General features: G+C 64.0%; 1 protein-coding gene across 4 annotated transcripts in view; it reads left to right on the forward strand.

The window, feature by feature from the left end:
- Positions 1-1,095: 1,095 nt before the first annotated feature.
- Positions 1,096-14,863, forward strand: part of PCDH1 (protocadherin 1) — a 55,279-nt gene continuing 41,511 nt past the window's right edge. For 2 of the 4 annotated variants that reach the window (XM_039559427.1, XM_039559430.1), the window contains exons 1-3: positions 1,381-1,737; positions 9,077-9,891; positions 11,432-13,624. In XM_039559427.1, coding sequence (XP_039415361.1) covers positions 1,434-1,737; positions 9,077-9,891; positions 11,432-13,624 — 3,312 coding nt within the window. In that variant the 5' untranslated portion in view covers positions 1,381-1,433. The other 2 variants (XM_039559429.1, XM_039559428.1) reach the window with 2 other exon arrangements.

Raw genomic sequence — 14,863 nt, forward strand, 5'->3', positions numbered from 1 at the left:
TCCCTCACAGGCTTTGTTCTTCTGACAAGGCCCCACCGGCACCACGAAGCAGCTGCCTCTGCGTGATGCCAGAGCAGCCCAGCACGGGGTACCTGGAGCAGCCCAGCATGGGGGACCCGGAGCTCGGGGCAAACCAGAGCCTCCAGCAGCAGCTCCGGGGGCGGTGGCACTGCCAGCACCGGGGCAGGCGGGCGGGAAGCACCTGGAGGGTCTCATGGAATAATGCTGCAGACAGAGCTGCAGCCTGAGGGTTTCTGGTTGCTCAGACTGGCTCTGCTTTCTGGGAATGGTGAAGACAAGGTGAGAGTGGGTGACTCATCTGGAGCTGGTATATCTCAGGATGAAATTCTTCCCTGTGAGGGTGGTGAGACACAGGGCGCCCAGAGAAGCTGTGGATGCTCCATCCCTGGAAGTGTTCAGGGCCGGGCTGGATGAGGCTTGGAGCAGCCTGGGATAGTGCAAGGTGTCCCTGCCAGATAAGGGTGGAATGAGATGGCCTTTGAGGTCCTTTCTAACCCAAACCATTCCAGGATTCTACAATAACGCCCAGGAGAAGGAAGTACAGGGAATGGCAAAGCTTCCTGTGCTGTCAGAGGGCAAGGAGCACTCTGGGAGGGGCTTTCAAAGGCAGTGGGGTGGAGGAGAAAGGTAGAGATGGACGAGGCAGCCCTGGGATCCAGGTCACCAGTGACCTGGACACGGTTTCCCCCCAGCTCCCCAGGCCATGGGTGCTGCTGGCACTGCGGAGGGCTCTGCCAGGCAGCTCCTCTGGCCTGCACAGAGGTGATTCCTGATGCCAGGACACTTTTTCCCTGCCTTCCTAGAGCCTGGACCTGTCCCTCAGAAACGTGTCTGAGCAGAGGCTGAGGTGACAGTCACCAGTGTCCCAGAAATCAGCGGCATCCAGTGATCTACGTACATGCCCAGCTCCCCGGCACTCCCTGTGCAGCTGCCGATCGACTGCCCCGTGACTCTTGTGAAACGCAAACCTTTGGTCCCCAGCAATCTCTAAAGTTTGCTGTCCCTGCTCCACGGGCAGCCTTGGATCCACGGGGTCACTCCCTCGGTTTCTCCCTTTGCTCCAGCTCTCCGTCCCTCCAAGGAGGGCTGCCAGTTACTGATCCATCAAATCTCCCCTTATCTCCAGAGAATTCCGCTCCCTCTCCCTGCCCAGCTCATTCTGGATCAGCAGGGCACAGCCTGACAAACCCCACAGCTCCTCTCCCTGCCCCAAAGGTGGGCTTTGACCTTCCCTGCCTTCTCACTTCTCATCTTCTGCTAAATTGGCTTCATGTGAATTGACACTCAGAAAAAAAAACCCGCACACGGACGCGGAGGAGCTGACATCTCTGCAGGAGCAGAAGGTCTGGAAGGAGAGCTGGGCTTTCCAGCCTGAGGTTTGACTGTCCAGCCCCCTTTTCCTGCCTGGCAGGATGCAGCCCTGCCAGGGGCTGAGCCCGCTTGTTGCCGGGGAGATCTGGGAGAAGAGCAGGACAATTTTGGGGGGAAAACGGGGTGATTTAGGGGGTGAGATGGAGCCGGGCTGCTCCGAGCAGGCAGGCGCAGCCTCTAGATGGTGCAGTCATGCAGCCGAGCTGAGCATGTGTGCGGCGAAGGGCGCTGCGCAACAGGTTGGCGTAGCTCAGCGGGGAGACGCGCTCCCATCCTCGCTGCGGCGGAGCGGGAAGGACTTTCCAGCATCCTGGCGAGAAATCCACGCCGCAACCGGCCCGGGAGGTGGGTGAGGGGCAGCGCCACGGGCTGCGCGACCCTCGGAGGGTGCTGAGGGTTTTGGCAGGGCCGGGCTGCAGCTCCAGCCCCTGGCAGGGAGCGCGGCCGCTCCTTGCAGGAGCACGGAGGCGGTGGAGGCAGCAAGGGAAGGGGCAACCCCGGAACACGCTGTCCCCAGGCCCTCGGGGACTTTGCATGGCCAGCCGAGGTGCCGGCGTGAGGAGCCAGCTGAGGGAGAACAGCCTGTGAAGGCATCACAAGGGCGCTGGGAGCTCGCGGGTGCTTTTGGGAGCCGCAGGTGCTCCGTGCTGCTGCTGCTGCTGCCGCTGCTGCGCCCCGACACCCCGCAATCAATAAAGCCGTGATTCACCGAGGTGTGACGGCAGGGCACGGCCGCCGCTCCAGCCCCACCACCGCAGCCAGCGGGGGAGCTTCGCAGCCTGCCCGCAGCCCTGCTGGGCTGGGGGCCGGGGAGGGGTGGGCACAGCCCCCGCTGAGCTCGGTCCTAAGGAGGGACCCTCCCGGGTGCGCTGCCGCGGGTCCCCGGCCCTGCGCGGGGGGGTTGTGGGGCTGTGAAGCGTCGGCTGGAAGAATAAATGAGTGAATGAATTATTGAGAGCACCGAGAGGGGAGTGAAAGGGGAGACCCGAGCCACACGTGCGCGGGCGCGGAGCGGACCCCGCGGTGAGGGGGTCCGGGGGACCGTGAGGACCCCCGTTGTCCACGGGCACGGCGCTGGGCGCGGTGCCGGCAGCCCGGAGACGGGCGGCTCTGCCCGCAGCACTGCCCGCTCGTCCCGGCAGCCCGGCCGGGCTCGGGATCTGATAAGGAGCCGGAGCTCCACCTCCCCATGGTGGTGGTGGAGGCGAGAGGCGGAGGCAGCGGCGGGCGGGGGGGGAAGGGGCCGTGCCTGCGCTGCGCTTCCCCTGCACATCCTCACACACACCGAGGGACGGAGGCGGGCACGGACCGAGCTGCCCACCGGGGCTGCCTCCAGCCTGAGCCGCCGCTCCGCCGGAGGAGCCGCAGCCCCGGCCCGGGGAGGGGGCGGTTCCCACGGGACATTTATATATTTTTTTGCCCCCCCCTTTTTTTTTTTCTTTTTTTTTTTTTTTTCTTTTTTTAAAATATTTTTTTCCCCATTTGGTTTTCATCCGTGGATAACGCTCGAGAGGAGCCGGGGGGGTGGGGGGAGCCCGGTCCCGGCGGGAAGGAGGCGATGGAGACGCCGCGGGACCAGCGCGCAGGGGCTCGGCACGGAGCGCAGCGCCGGCACCATCCAAGTAAGAGCTGCGGCGGGGCCGGGACCCCCGCCCGCGGCCAGGCAGAGCTGCGGGGGGGGGGGGGGGTGCGGGATGCCCCACGCCGGAGCCCGGCGCTGTGCGGGAACGCGGGGCCGGGCGGCGGCGGGAGCGGCGCTGGCGAGCATCCCGCTCCCGAGCATCCCGCATCCTCCGCTCCCCTCCGCGCTGGGCTGCGCGGGGCTCCGCGGCCAGCGGGGCGGCTCCCGCTTGTCCCCGGTCCCGCCCGGCGCTGCCACTTGTTGTGCGGAGCGGAGCGGAGCGCGGCCAGCCCCGCGCAGCGCAGCGCAGGGCGGGCGGTGGTTGCGGGAGGGCGGCTGTGGCGGGGGGTGCGCGCGTGTTTCGGGGTGTTTATTTTTCCGCGTGGGGCGGCTCTGGGTGTGTGTCCCCCGTCCAGCCCTGGGTGTGTGCGCCCGCGGGGTGCGCGGCTGCGTGGGAGCCGCAGAAGTTGCGGGTGAGCCGGGAGCCGGCTGGGAGCGGGGCTGTGCGTGTGCCGGAGCGGCGGGGCGCGGGGGGCTGGCGGGGGCCGTGCGGGGTGTCCGCGTGGGGTGCGTGTGACAGCGGGGTGCGGGGACGCGAGTGGGGTGCGCGTGTCTGTGTGCGGAGCTGTGTGTGTGTGACGCGGTGTGCGTGCGGGTGAGTGTGTCAGCCGGCTCCGAGTGTGCGTGTGTGTCAGCGGGCTGTGCGTGTGCGGGTGAGTGTGTCAGCGGGCTCTGTGTGTGTGTGTGTGTGTGCATATGAGTGTGTCAGCGGGCTGTGTGCGTGCGGGTGAGTGTGTCAGCCGGCTCTGAGTGTGTCAGCGGGCTGTGCGTGCCTGCGCCGCGGAGGATCCCTGTTTCCCGGTACGCGAGGCTGAGCGCGAAGCCGGTGCCGGCAGAGCGGCTCCCGTGGTTTTTCCACGGGTGTCTGCGTGTGTGTGTCCGTGCGTGTGTCCGTGCGTGTCTCTGTGCGTGTGCGCGGGGCTGGCGGAGGCGCCCGGGGGAGCGGGGGCTCCGCTCCCCTCCGTGCCCGCAGCCGGAGCCGGCGGCAGCCGGAGCCTCAGCCCGGGCAGCGCCGCGGGGACCGGGGAGCTTCGGCCGCGGCGGCCGGCAGCGGAGCCCGGCCTCCATCCTCCCTCCCAGCCGCCGGAGCCGGCAGCAGCCGCTCCCCGGGCGCGCTGCGAGGCCAGAGGAGGACCTTATCCTCCATCCCCAAGGTCCCCCCAACCCTCCCGGCTGCATCCCCGGAGCAGAGCCGCTCCCGCTGTGCCCAGCTCCCAGCGGCCCTGCCGGGGTGTTTCAGGCCCGCGACATTTTTGTCGTCCCCGTGGGCCCCTCTCCAGCCGGGGTGGAGGGTGAGATGGTGGCGGGAGGGGACAGGAGCCAGGAGTGGCTGTGGGGGACCCACGGGTGGGAGGATGGGGGCTGCCACTCCAGGGAGGCTCTGACAGGTCTCTGCCTCGCTGGCTGCCAGAGTTGGAAGGGATGTGGAGAAGGCAGCAAGAAGAGGGAGGGCCCTGGGCTTTGCCGGGTTTTCATCACTGCCCAGCTTCTCCGGGATGATTTTGGGGTGACGCTGTTGCCAAGCCAGTGGGGTTCCTCCTCGTGGGGTGCTCTGGCTCTGTTCGCTCGGGCCCAGCCTGCAGAAACGCCGAGCAGCCGCAGTGGCAGCCGGAGCTGGAGCAAATCCTGGGACGTGCTACGGAATACCCAGGATTCAGCCCATCCGTGCCTTCGGCGCAGGACTGACCATCAGCGGCCGTCTTCTCGGCTAACGCGATCCCTGATCTCCGAGCGGAGCTGGGATGAGCTGTTTGCTGCTCGCTGGGATGTTGCTCCAGCTCCGAGTGCTGGAGCCGGGCTGGGGGGAGTGTGGGGGGGATTAGCACTTGTGTGCTCAGTGCAGGCTTTGGACAGACTTGTAAGCAGTGTCTCCGAGCCACGCAATCAGCCGTTGGGAGCAAGGAGAGGCTGGACTTCGGTGCCCATTCCCGAAGCGGTGCTGCCTCCCGTGGAACGGGGCCAGGAGGCTGTGGGAATCACAGGGAGCACAGGCTTGTTCAAGCAGTTGCTTAAATTCGTGGCGCTTTATAACCTCTCTCTCATTAAGGCTTGTTTTCTTTTTTTTGGTGGGGTTGGCTGAATTCTGTCAGATTTTGCATGCCACTGTCCTCCGAGAGCTTCCCAGTCATGCATTAAGCAGCGTGACTAACGCCTCTCTCATGTGGTTCAGTCTCTCTCACACTCTCCCCGTAGGGAGAATTGTGTGTGCGGAGGAATAGTTGTTTTGGGAGGGGTTTTTATTTTTAAGTGCTCTGTGCTCTGCCAGCAGGTTGGAAAAAGGTGCCTGGCACCAGAGAAGAAAGTGTGGGATGGTCCTTAGATCCCATGGGAAAATAGCCTGGTGCCTTGGACTGGCCCCTGGGAAGCCTGTGTCTCCTGCACAGACGTGCTTGTGGAGGCTTCCTCCCCCCTCCTCCTCCTCCTCCTCCCCGTCCTCCTCCTCCTCCTCCTCTTCACACCCAGCTCTGGGCTCTCATGTCTGCGCTGTGTCATTCACACCCCTGGGTGCCAAGCAGGATTCCTGACCCTGCTGATTCCTTATCCTGCCGAGCCCAGGGCCCCTCAGGTTCCCAGCCCCTCTTCTCCTCCAGCCGCCCTGCTCTGGAGGGTTCCTTCCTTCACCTGCAGGAATGGGACTTGGGTTCAGACTCCAGCCCTGTTTTTGGAGCAGAAATCCTGGGTGCTGGGCACCTTTGGGTGACGCCCTTCCTCCTCCAGGCTGGCACAGGGCTCCTGGCATTTCCAGCTGCTGGGCCCTCCCTCAGCCATGTGAGGCATCAGCACTGCCTTGAGACTTTCCCCTTTCCCTGTGCTCTTTCACCTCGCACCAGGGCTTAGTCAGGATGTGGCTACGTCACCAGCACCAGGGCCCAGCCCAGTGCAAACAGCCCAGTGCAAACAGCCCAGCAGCGGGCACAGCGCCTCTCCCAGCCCCGGCATCCTCCAGGAGCCCCTTCCCAACAGCTGGAGCTGCCCATCTTCCTGTCCTCACTCACAGCCGTTCCCAACACAGGGGTGCTGGAGCTCGGGGCAGCTTCACCTCATGGAGGCAGCTGGATGTGGGGGGTCTGGTGTGAGCGCACACCGGGGGTGTGGCAGACACGAGTGTGACCCAGGTGCCAGTGCCCCCGCACGGGTGACATCACACACGTGCACAGGCGGCGGCAGCAGGGCATGCGCACACGCGGGCACACGCGTTGTGTGGGGCACGCACACGTGCAGGAGCTCGAGCTCACACCTGGGGTAAGGATGTGCTCCTTGTCCTGTGTGACACACCTGCACACCCTGCCAGGGCACAGCTGTGCTCTGTGTGTGTGTGTGACACGCTGCACACCCTGCCAGGGCACAGCTGTGCTCTGTGTGTGTGTGTGACACGCCTGCACACCCTGCCAGGGCACAGCTGTGCTCTGTGTGTGTGTGTGTGACACGCTGCACACCCTGCCAGGGCACAGGTGTGCTGTGTGTGTGTGTGTGACACGCTGCACACCCTGCCAGGGCACAGGTGTGCTCTGTGTGTGTGTGTGTGACACGCTGCACACCCTGCCAGGGCACAGCTGTGCCCTTTCCTACGGACACATGGCCGTGCTCCGGGCAGGTGCACACCCCCGGAATGCTCACAGTGCACACCCAGCACAGACACACGCGTGTGTGCACACACTCCCTGTGTTGATGCAGAGATCTGTTGTGTTTCTGCTCGGCTCCTGAGCTCCTCCATCCTCAGCTTGGTCCAAGGATGGAAGAGGTCTTGCTCTCCTCATGCCTTCCTCCCTGAGTCACACATCCCAGCGCCGGTGAGGGCAGTTCTGCACGGCCTCAGCCAGCTGGGAATGGCTCTGCTCTGCACAAAGGAAGTGGCAGGACAAGGGAGAAGAGGCAAGCTTGGCTTCAGGGCCACCGTTTCCTCTCCAGACCCGGAGATGTATTTTCACTGTGGAGGCAGAGCTCATCTCTTCCATGTCCCCACATCCATGGGCAAGCAGAGAGGTGGAAGGACCGGGAGCTGTTGGCTTGTGGGAAGTACCGAGGAGGACAGTGCAGGGTGCTCCACTTGCTGATGATCCATACAATGCCAGGCTAACCAGGAGCTGGGCACTTGCTGCGTGGCACCACTGAGGGGGATGGGGATGGAGCGCTTGCCCATGGAGCGTTTGCTTACCCTTGGGTGCAGAGTATGGACAGAGGGAGCGATGGGAGCGGTGAGAGGAGGGTGATGCTGCGGGGCCTTGGCAGATGTTTGCGGGTGTTAATTTTAGGGCACCCAATCCCTGGGTTTTTGGGTGCCGGCGAGCTGCGTTGAACCCCTTTACGCTCACAGCTCAGCAGAAGCTGCGTGGGTGCTCCTGGACCCTGGAGGAGGAAAATGTGTTCCCAGAACGGAAACCAGGGGACGGGAAAGCTGGTGGCCAAGCCCAGCAGCTATCAGGGGCTTGGTGGCAAGGCATGTGGCTTGGCACAAGAGGGGACAGTCTGTGGGGCTGGCGGTATGCCTGGCACGGCCTGGGCAGTGTGTGGGCACGGGGAGGAGGTGCCAGTGGCAGGGGCAGCGGTGCAGGGGTGCAGCAGTGCAGGGGTGTCTCTGCAATGCAGGGGGGCAGTGCTCCTGGCACCGCCGCTGCAGCAGCGGGGTGGGCACTGGCACGGGGTGGGCACCCAGTGTGTGCCATGTCCCAGACTGGAGTGGGAGGGAATGGGAAGGAACAGTGTGTCTGCAGTGAGGAAGGGAACAGGAGCCGCTGGCGCAGGGTGTGGGGTTGCCTAGTGACTGTGCAGCGAGGGGGATGCTGCGCTGCCGTTGCAGTGCGCCGGGGCTGGGCACTGCCAGGGGCTGCCCGGGGGGTTCCTGCACTGCAGCGCAGCCTGGGCAGGGACCCGGTGTCCCTCGGAGTGCCAGGGGCACCGGGGGCGGCAGTGCTCCACAGGCAGTGCAGGAGGGATGAGGCACAGGGCCCCTGCATCCCTGCAGTGCCGGGTGGGTGGTGCCTCTGTACCTCGCAGTGCGAGGCTGGCAGTGCCACTGTGCTGGCAGTGCGGCGAGGGCAGTGCTGCTTTGTCCCTGCCACAGCGGTGCCCCACGGCCCTGCAGTGCTGAGGGGTGGCAGCCCTGTATCCCGCAGCGTCCCGTGGCCCTGCAGTGGTGGAGGGGTGCAGTTCCTGCAGTGCGGGCAGTGCCCTGCAGCCCTGCAGTGCTGGGCGGGTGACAGTGCTGTGTTCCTGCAGTGTCCTGTGTCCCCAGAGTGATGGCTGCTGCGGGTCCTGCCGGGCAGGCAGTGATGGATGGGAGGGAGCTGTGTGCTGCCAGTGCCCCGTGTCCCTGCAGTGCTGGGGGCATGGCAGCCCTGCATCCCTGCGGTGCCCCGTGTCCCTGGGTGGGTGTCAGCCCTGTGTCCCTTCAGTGTCTCATGTCCCCGCAGTGCCAGATGGGTGTCAGCCCCACAACCCCGCAGTGCCAGATGGGTGTCAGCCCCACATCCCCGCGGAGCAGGCAGAGCTCCCCGTTTGGTGCTCCCGTTTCTGCAGTCCTGGCAGCTGCGTGCAGTGCCTGTGTGTCCCTGCCGTGCGTGGCAGGCAGTGCCCCTGCACTGGTGGCACACAATGCTCCTGTGTTTGGGTGGTGAGAAGCTGTCTCGGAGCCTGGCCGGCTCCCATCGGGTTGTTGGCAGCAGGCTGCCTGCAGTCCACCCTGTTAGTGTGCCTCGTTGGGTCTAATTACAGTTGGTGTGGTGACGAAGAGGGTGGACAGTGGCAGGAGTGGCTTCCTGCAAGTGACAGGGCTGAGGTTTCAATGATGGGTTACTCACTCCAGCAGGGCGTTGCAGGAACTTTGCAAGCCGAGACGGGTCTTTCAGGGCACTGGAGGCTGCCAGGAGCCCTCGGCTGGGCCAGCCCCAGCAGCCCCTTCCCTTTGGGAGCCGTGCCAGGACCATGTGCAGCCCCACATGGTGCAGTGGGATAAGCCAGGGAAGTGGGCTGGTCCCTAACCTCCAGTGTCTGTGTCTCCTCCAGCTCCCCTGCAGCGCAGGATGAACTCGCTGGCATCCTGCCTGGGCCTGTGGCTCCTCTGCCAGCTCCCTGCCCTGGCCTCGGGGACACGTGCGGTCTACAAAGTGCAGGAGGAACAACCCCCCAACAGCCTCATAGGGAGCCTGGCCTCCGACTATGGCTTACCGGACATGGGGCATCTCTACAAGCTGGAAGTGGGGGCCCCGTACCTCCGTGTGGATGGCAAGACTGGGGACATCTACACCACAGAGACCTCCATCGACCGGGAGAACCTGCGGGAGTGCCAGCACCTCCTGCCCGGAGAGCCCTGCTTCCTGGAGTTCGAGGTGTCCATCACTAACCTGAACGCCAACAGCAGCCCGCGCCTGCTCGAGGGGCAGATCGAGGTGCTGGATATCAATGACAACACCCCCAATTTCGCCTCGCCCGTCCTCACCCTCTCCATCCCCGAAAACACCAACATCGGGACGCTCTTCCCCATCCCCCTGGCCATGGACCGGGACTCAGGCCCCAACGGTGTTGCCTCCTACGAGCTGATGGCTGGTCCGGAGGCGCAGGAGCTCTTTGGGCTGCAGGTGGCCGAGGACCAGGACGAGAAGCAGCCGCAGCTGATCGTCATGGGGAACCTGGACCGGGAGCAGTGGGACTCCTACGATCTGACCATCAAGGTGCAGGACGGGGGGAACCCCCCACGGGCGAGCAGTGCCCTGCTCCGCATCACCATCCTGGACATGAACGACAACGCGCCCAAGTTCGAGAAGGCCCTGTACGAGGCAGAGCTCTCCGAAAACAGCCCTGTGGGGCACTCTGTCCTCCAGGTGAGTGGGGGGGATGCTTCTCCTTCCTGCTTCCCCTTCTGCCTGGCTGCAGGGACAACCCAGAAGCATCGGCACAGCCGTGGTTCCTCCAGGGAGGAGGGAGGGTTGGATGGAGGAACCCACCGTGTCACCCAGGGCCAGTAGGCAGGCAGGTCCCTGGGATGTCACATCTGCTCAAGCGAGGTTGGAGAGGATGTGCAGGAAGGCGCAGCCAGAGCGGGGCCGCAGGACGCAGCTGAGGGGCAGCAGCAGGGCTGCAGGGAGCAGGGTTCTGGGTTACTGGGAGGGCTGGGACCTGAGGGCCACCGGGAGTCTGGCTTGCAGCCAGTGCGGTCTCAGTGCTGCCCGCAGACAAGACACAGACCCTTTCATAAGTTGCATTCCCTTGGCCGCTCCATGGAAACTCAGGAGGTGGGGACAGGGAGCATCCCTGCTGCCCGTGTGCGGGCTGGCCGTGGCTCCAGAGTTGCCCTGCTGTCTGCAGGGAGCCGGGGCTCTGCCCCATCTTGGGCAGCGCTGCAAACTGGCCCAGAGAGCCCAGGGGGCTGGATCTTGGTGGATTTGGCTTGGAGGGGGCATTGAGATGATAGTAGTTGACATCTGTTTATCTGCAGCTGCCATCTTAATAAGCGGAGCGCGGCCAGCTCTCATCTGCCTGCTAATTCTGATGTGAATTTTTTAAGAATTCATTTTTCACTGTTAAGAGAATGGGAGTTGGAAGCAGATAAGGGAGCTGCATGGCCGGGAGGAGAATGGGCTGAGACGCCGCTGCTGCCATTGCTCAGCTTTTATCTTTCAGGGGGAAAATGACTTCCGCCTGTTTTGTGAGTGGAGGTAAAAGGTGGAATTTACATTTAACAACTTTCGTTCTCCATCCAAATCTGCTGAGCAAGATAACGGCGGAGCAGCAAATGGTGCAGAGAAGAGGCTGCTCAGAGAGCCGATTAGGGAGGCAAATGTTAGACAAACCTCATCTTCTTTAGAAAGCAAATAATAGGCGTAGAGGCAGGTTTATGGGGATGCAGGGCTCCTGGCGGGCGGGAGCCCAGGGATGGACCGGGGCTGTGCAGGGCTTAGGCAGCCCCAATCCCTGCTTGGCTGCACCCCTGGATGCCGCGATGGAGCTGCTGCAGCTCCGCACATCGTTGCCTCCCTCCTCAACCTCACCTGAGCCAGGCAGCTGCTCCAGCCCCTCCTCAGGGGCACAGCTGGAGCTGTCCCTCCCTGCTGCTGGCTGGGTCTCAGCAGCACGGTTCCATGGTTCCGGAGGATTCCCTGCGTGCCGGAGCCGGCCGGGAGGGGAGCGCAGCCAACCGGCCCAGCCGGTTTCTCTGGAAGAGTGAGGCAAAGCCTCTGTGCCCGAGGGCGGCTCCCAGCTGCTCTGCCGGTCCCAGGCTCTTTGCCCCACAGTCCTTGGCCCCAGAAGAGGAAATCCTGGTTTTTCCCCCCGGCTGTCCCCAGGGAAGGCCACAGCGGTTTGCGGAGGGGCTCACTCCGCTGTCCCCTCGTCCTGCTCACCGATTGTCCCTCTGTCCCCCAGGTGAAAGCCAACGACTCGGACCAGGGTTCCAACGCCGAGATCGACTACTCCTTCCACCAGGCCTCTGACATGGTGCGGCGGCTGCTGCGCCTGGACCGCGCCACGGGGCTCATCACTGTGCAGGGCCCCATCGACCGTGAGGACATCGGCACCCTCAAGTTCTCCGTCATGGCCAAGGACAAGGGTGCCAACCCCAAGAGCGCCCGCACTCAGGTGGTGGTCACCATCAAGGACATGAATGACAACGCGCCCTCCATAGAGATCCGGGGCATAGGGTTGGTCACTCACCAGGATGGCATGGCCAACATCTCGGAGGACGTGCCAGTAGAGACAGCAGTGGCTCTGGTGCAGGTGTCCGACCGAGATGAGGGTGAAAACGCTGTGGTGACCTGCGTGGTGGCCGGTGATGTCCCATTCCAGCTGCGCCAAGCCAGTGAGACAGGGAGTGACAGCAAGAAGAAATACTTCCTGCAGACCACCACGCCGCTGGACTACGAGTCGGTGAAGGAGTACACGATTGAGATCGTGGCTGTGGATTCGGGCAACCCGCCCCTCTCCAGTACCAACTCCTTGAAGGTGCAGGTGATGGACGTCAATGACAATGCCCCTGTCTTCAGCCAGAGCTTCACTGAGGTGGCCTTCCCCGAGAACAACGAGCCTGATGACCTGGTGATGGAGGTGAGTGCCACTGACGCTGACAGCGGCTCCAATGCCAAGCTGGTTTATTCCCTGGTGACAGACCCCGCCTCCAAGGGCTCCTTCACCATTGACCCTGACTCTGGGGAGATCCGAGTGAAGGCGGTGCTGGACCGAGAGCAACGGGAACGCTACGAGTTCTTGGTGGTGGCGGAAGATAAGGGCAGCCCCAGCAAGCAGGGCACAGCGTCTGTGGCCATCAATGTCATGGACAGGAATGACAACGACCCCAAGTTCATGCTGAGTGGCTACAACTTCTCAGTGATGGAGAACATGCCACCCCTCAGCCCTGTGGGCATGGTGACGGTCATCGATGCTGACAAAGGAGAAAATGCCCGGATCCAGCTATCAGTGGAGCAAGACAACGGGGATTTTGTCATCCAAAATGGCACTGGCACCATCCTCTCCAGCATCTCTTTTGACCGGGAGCAGCAGAGCACCTACACCTTCCGACTCAAGGCGGTGGATGGTGGGGATCCCCCCAGGTCTGCCTACGTGGGCGTGACCATTAACGTCTTGGATGAGAATGACAATGCCCCCTTCATCACCTCCCCCTCCAACGCCACCTACAAGCACATCCTGCCCCACACCAGCCCTGGCCAGCAGGTGAGCAAGGTCAAGGCAGAGGACATCGACTCGGGCATCAATGCCGAGCTGATCTACAGCATCACAGGAGGCAACCCCTTCGAGCTCTTCCAGATCTCCCCGCAGAGCGGAGACATCACCCTGGAGAAGGAGATCCTGCGCAAGCACCATGGCCTGCACCGCCTGGTCGTGCGCGTCAATGACAAGGGCAAGCCCTCGCGGCACGGCACGGCCCTGGTGCACTTCTACGTCAATGAGACGCTGGCCAACCGCACGCTGCTGGACACGCTGGTGGGGCACAGCCTGGACACTCCGCTGGACATCGACATCGCCGGTGACCCCGAGTATGAGCGCAGCAAGCAGCGGAGCAACATCCTCTTTGGGGTCATCGCCGGCATCGTGGCTGTCACCCTGGTCATCGTGCTGGTGGTCCTGGTGCGCTACTGCCGGCAGCGTGAGGCCAAGAGCGGCTACCAGGCGGGCAAGAAGGAGACCAAGGACCTTTACGCACCCAAGCAGGCCAGCAAGAGCGGGAAGAGCAAGAGCAAGGTGAAGAAGAGCAAGTCTCCCAAGCCGCCCAAGCCCACGGAGGATGAGGAGGAGACGGGGCTGCAGAAGTCGCTCAAGTTCAACCTCATGAACGACTCTGTCAGCGACAGCCCCCGGATCCACCTGCCCCTGAACTACCCTCCGGGCAGCCCGGACCTGGGCCGCCACTACCGCTCCAACTCGCCTCTGCCATCCATCCAGCTGCAGCCTCAGTCACCCTCCGCCTCCAAGAAGCACCAAGTGGTGCAGGACCTGCCGGCCACCAACACCTTTGTTGGCACCGGGGACAACAACTCGACGGGCTCCGAGCAGTACTCGGACTACAGCTACCGCACCAACCCCCAGAAATACACCAACAAGCAGGTAGGAGAGCTCATCCTGAGGCCGGCAGCGGCGCCCCCGCTGCACCGGGGAGCCATCTGGACAGAGGTGTGGGAGTGAACGTGGACTGGCCCCCAGCCCTGCATGTGTGGCCCGGGGGGATGGCGTTGGACTACCCTGGAGCCGAGCCACAGAGCCTGGGCGTGGTGCAGGGAGGGGATGGGGACGGTGTGGGGGAGGCCAACAACTGTCTGAGCCCTTGTCAGAGCACCCGGGGCTGGGTCCTGGTGGCGCTGCCTGGGTGACGGTGATGCGAAGGGCGCTGCATGTGTGTGGCTCTGCATGTGGGGCTCTGGGCAGGGAATGCCACCCGCCTGCGTCCCCTTTGGGGACGGCTCTAAGAGCACCGAGGAGGGTGATGCACACCCTCCCATCCCTCCCTCCGCTTAGGCTGGCTCTTGGGGAGGAGGGACTGGTCCTGCTCCTGCCACAGCTGGGTTCCAGCCCTGCCCTGCTCCAGGGAGTAGTTGGGAAGGCTCTGGCCTCGCTGTTGCCAGCCCGGCTCTGCTGGTGCGGCTGAACCTGCCATCAGCTCTGCGCCAGGGCGCCTCAAAGGAAGCTCTGTGCCCGCTGCGGCTGCCCGGGCAGGTGGGGCTGGGTGGAGGAGCAAAGTTCTGCCTTTTTCCCAGGCTCAGGCTCCGGCTTCCCCCAGGCTCGGGCCCTCTGCCACAGCCAGCGCGGTGAAATCTGCGCTTCCCTTAGTGCCGGAGCCGGGCCAGGAGCTGTGGCTCTGCGGGAGAGGGCCCACAGATCCTGGGGCACGGGAATGGCCCGTCCGTGTGGCGGGGCTGGGGCTGTGCTGGGGGCCGGGGAGAGGGGCACTGGGGTCTCTGCTGTGGTCGGGTCACTGCTCTTGGTGTCACCGGGTAGGTCTCTGCGTGCGGGGCAGGGCGGAGGCAGGTCTTGGCTGCTCGCTGGTGTGCACTGGAGCTTGGAGCTGAGCCACGAGGTCGTGGGCTGAGCGTGGAGCTTGCAGGACCCTCTTTCTCCGGCTGTCTGGCCACTTAGGAGCTTGCACCACGTTTCTGCTTTGGCACCTCTGTCCTTAACCAGCCAGGGAGGGAGAGGGGGAGCGAGTGCCTGTGGCTTTGCCTTCTTCCTGGGGCCCCGTGGGTGAGGACCACCCACTCCCCCCCATGCTGTACCCCCTGTGCCCCATGAGACCCCTGCCCCCTTCTTTGTACCCCAGTGAGCGGCAGGCTGGGCTCCTGCCGTGGGGCT

The sequence above is a fragment of the Corvus cornix genome, chromosome 13 (genome assembly GCF_000738735.6).
Source record: "Corvus cornix cornix isolate S_Up_H32 chromosome 13, ASM73873v5, whole genome shotgun sequence".
In the NCBI taxonomy this organism is placed as follows: domain Eukaryota; kingdom Metazoa; phylum Chordata; class Aves; order Passeriformes; family Corvidae; genus Corvus; species Corvus cornix.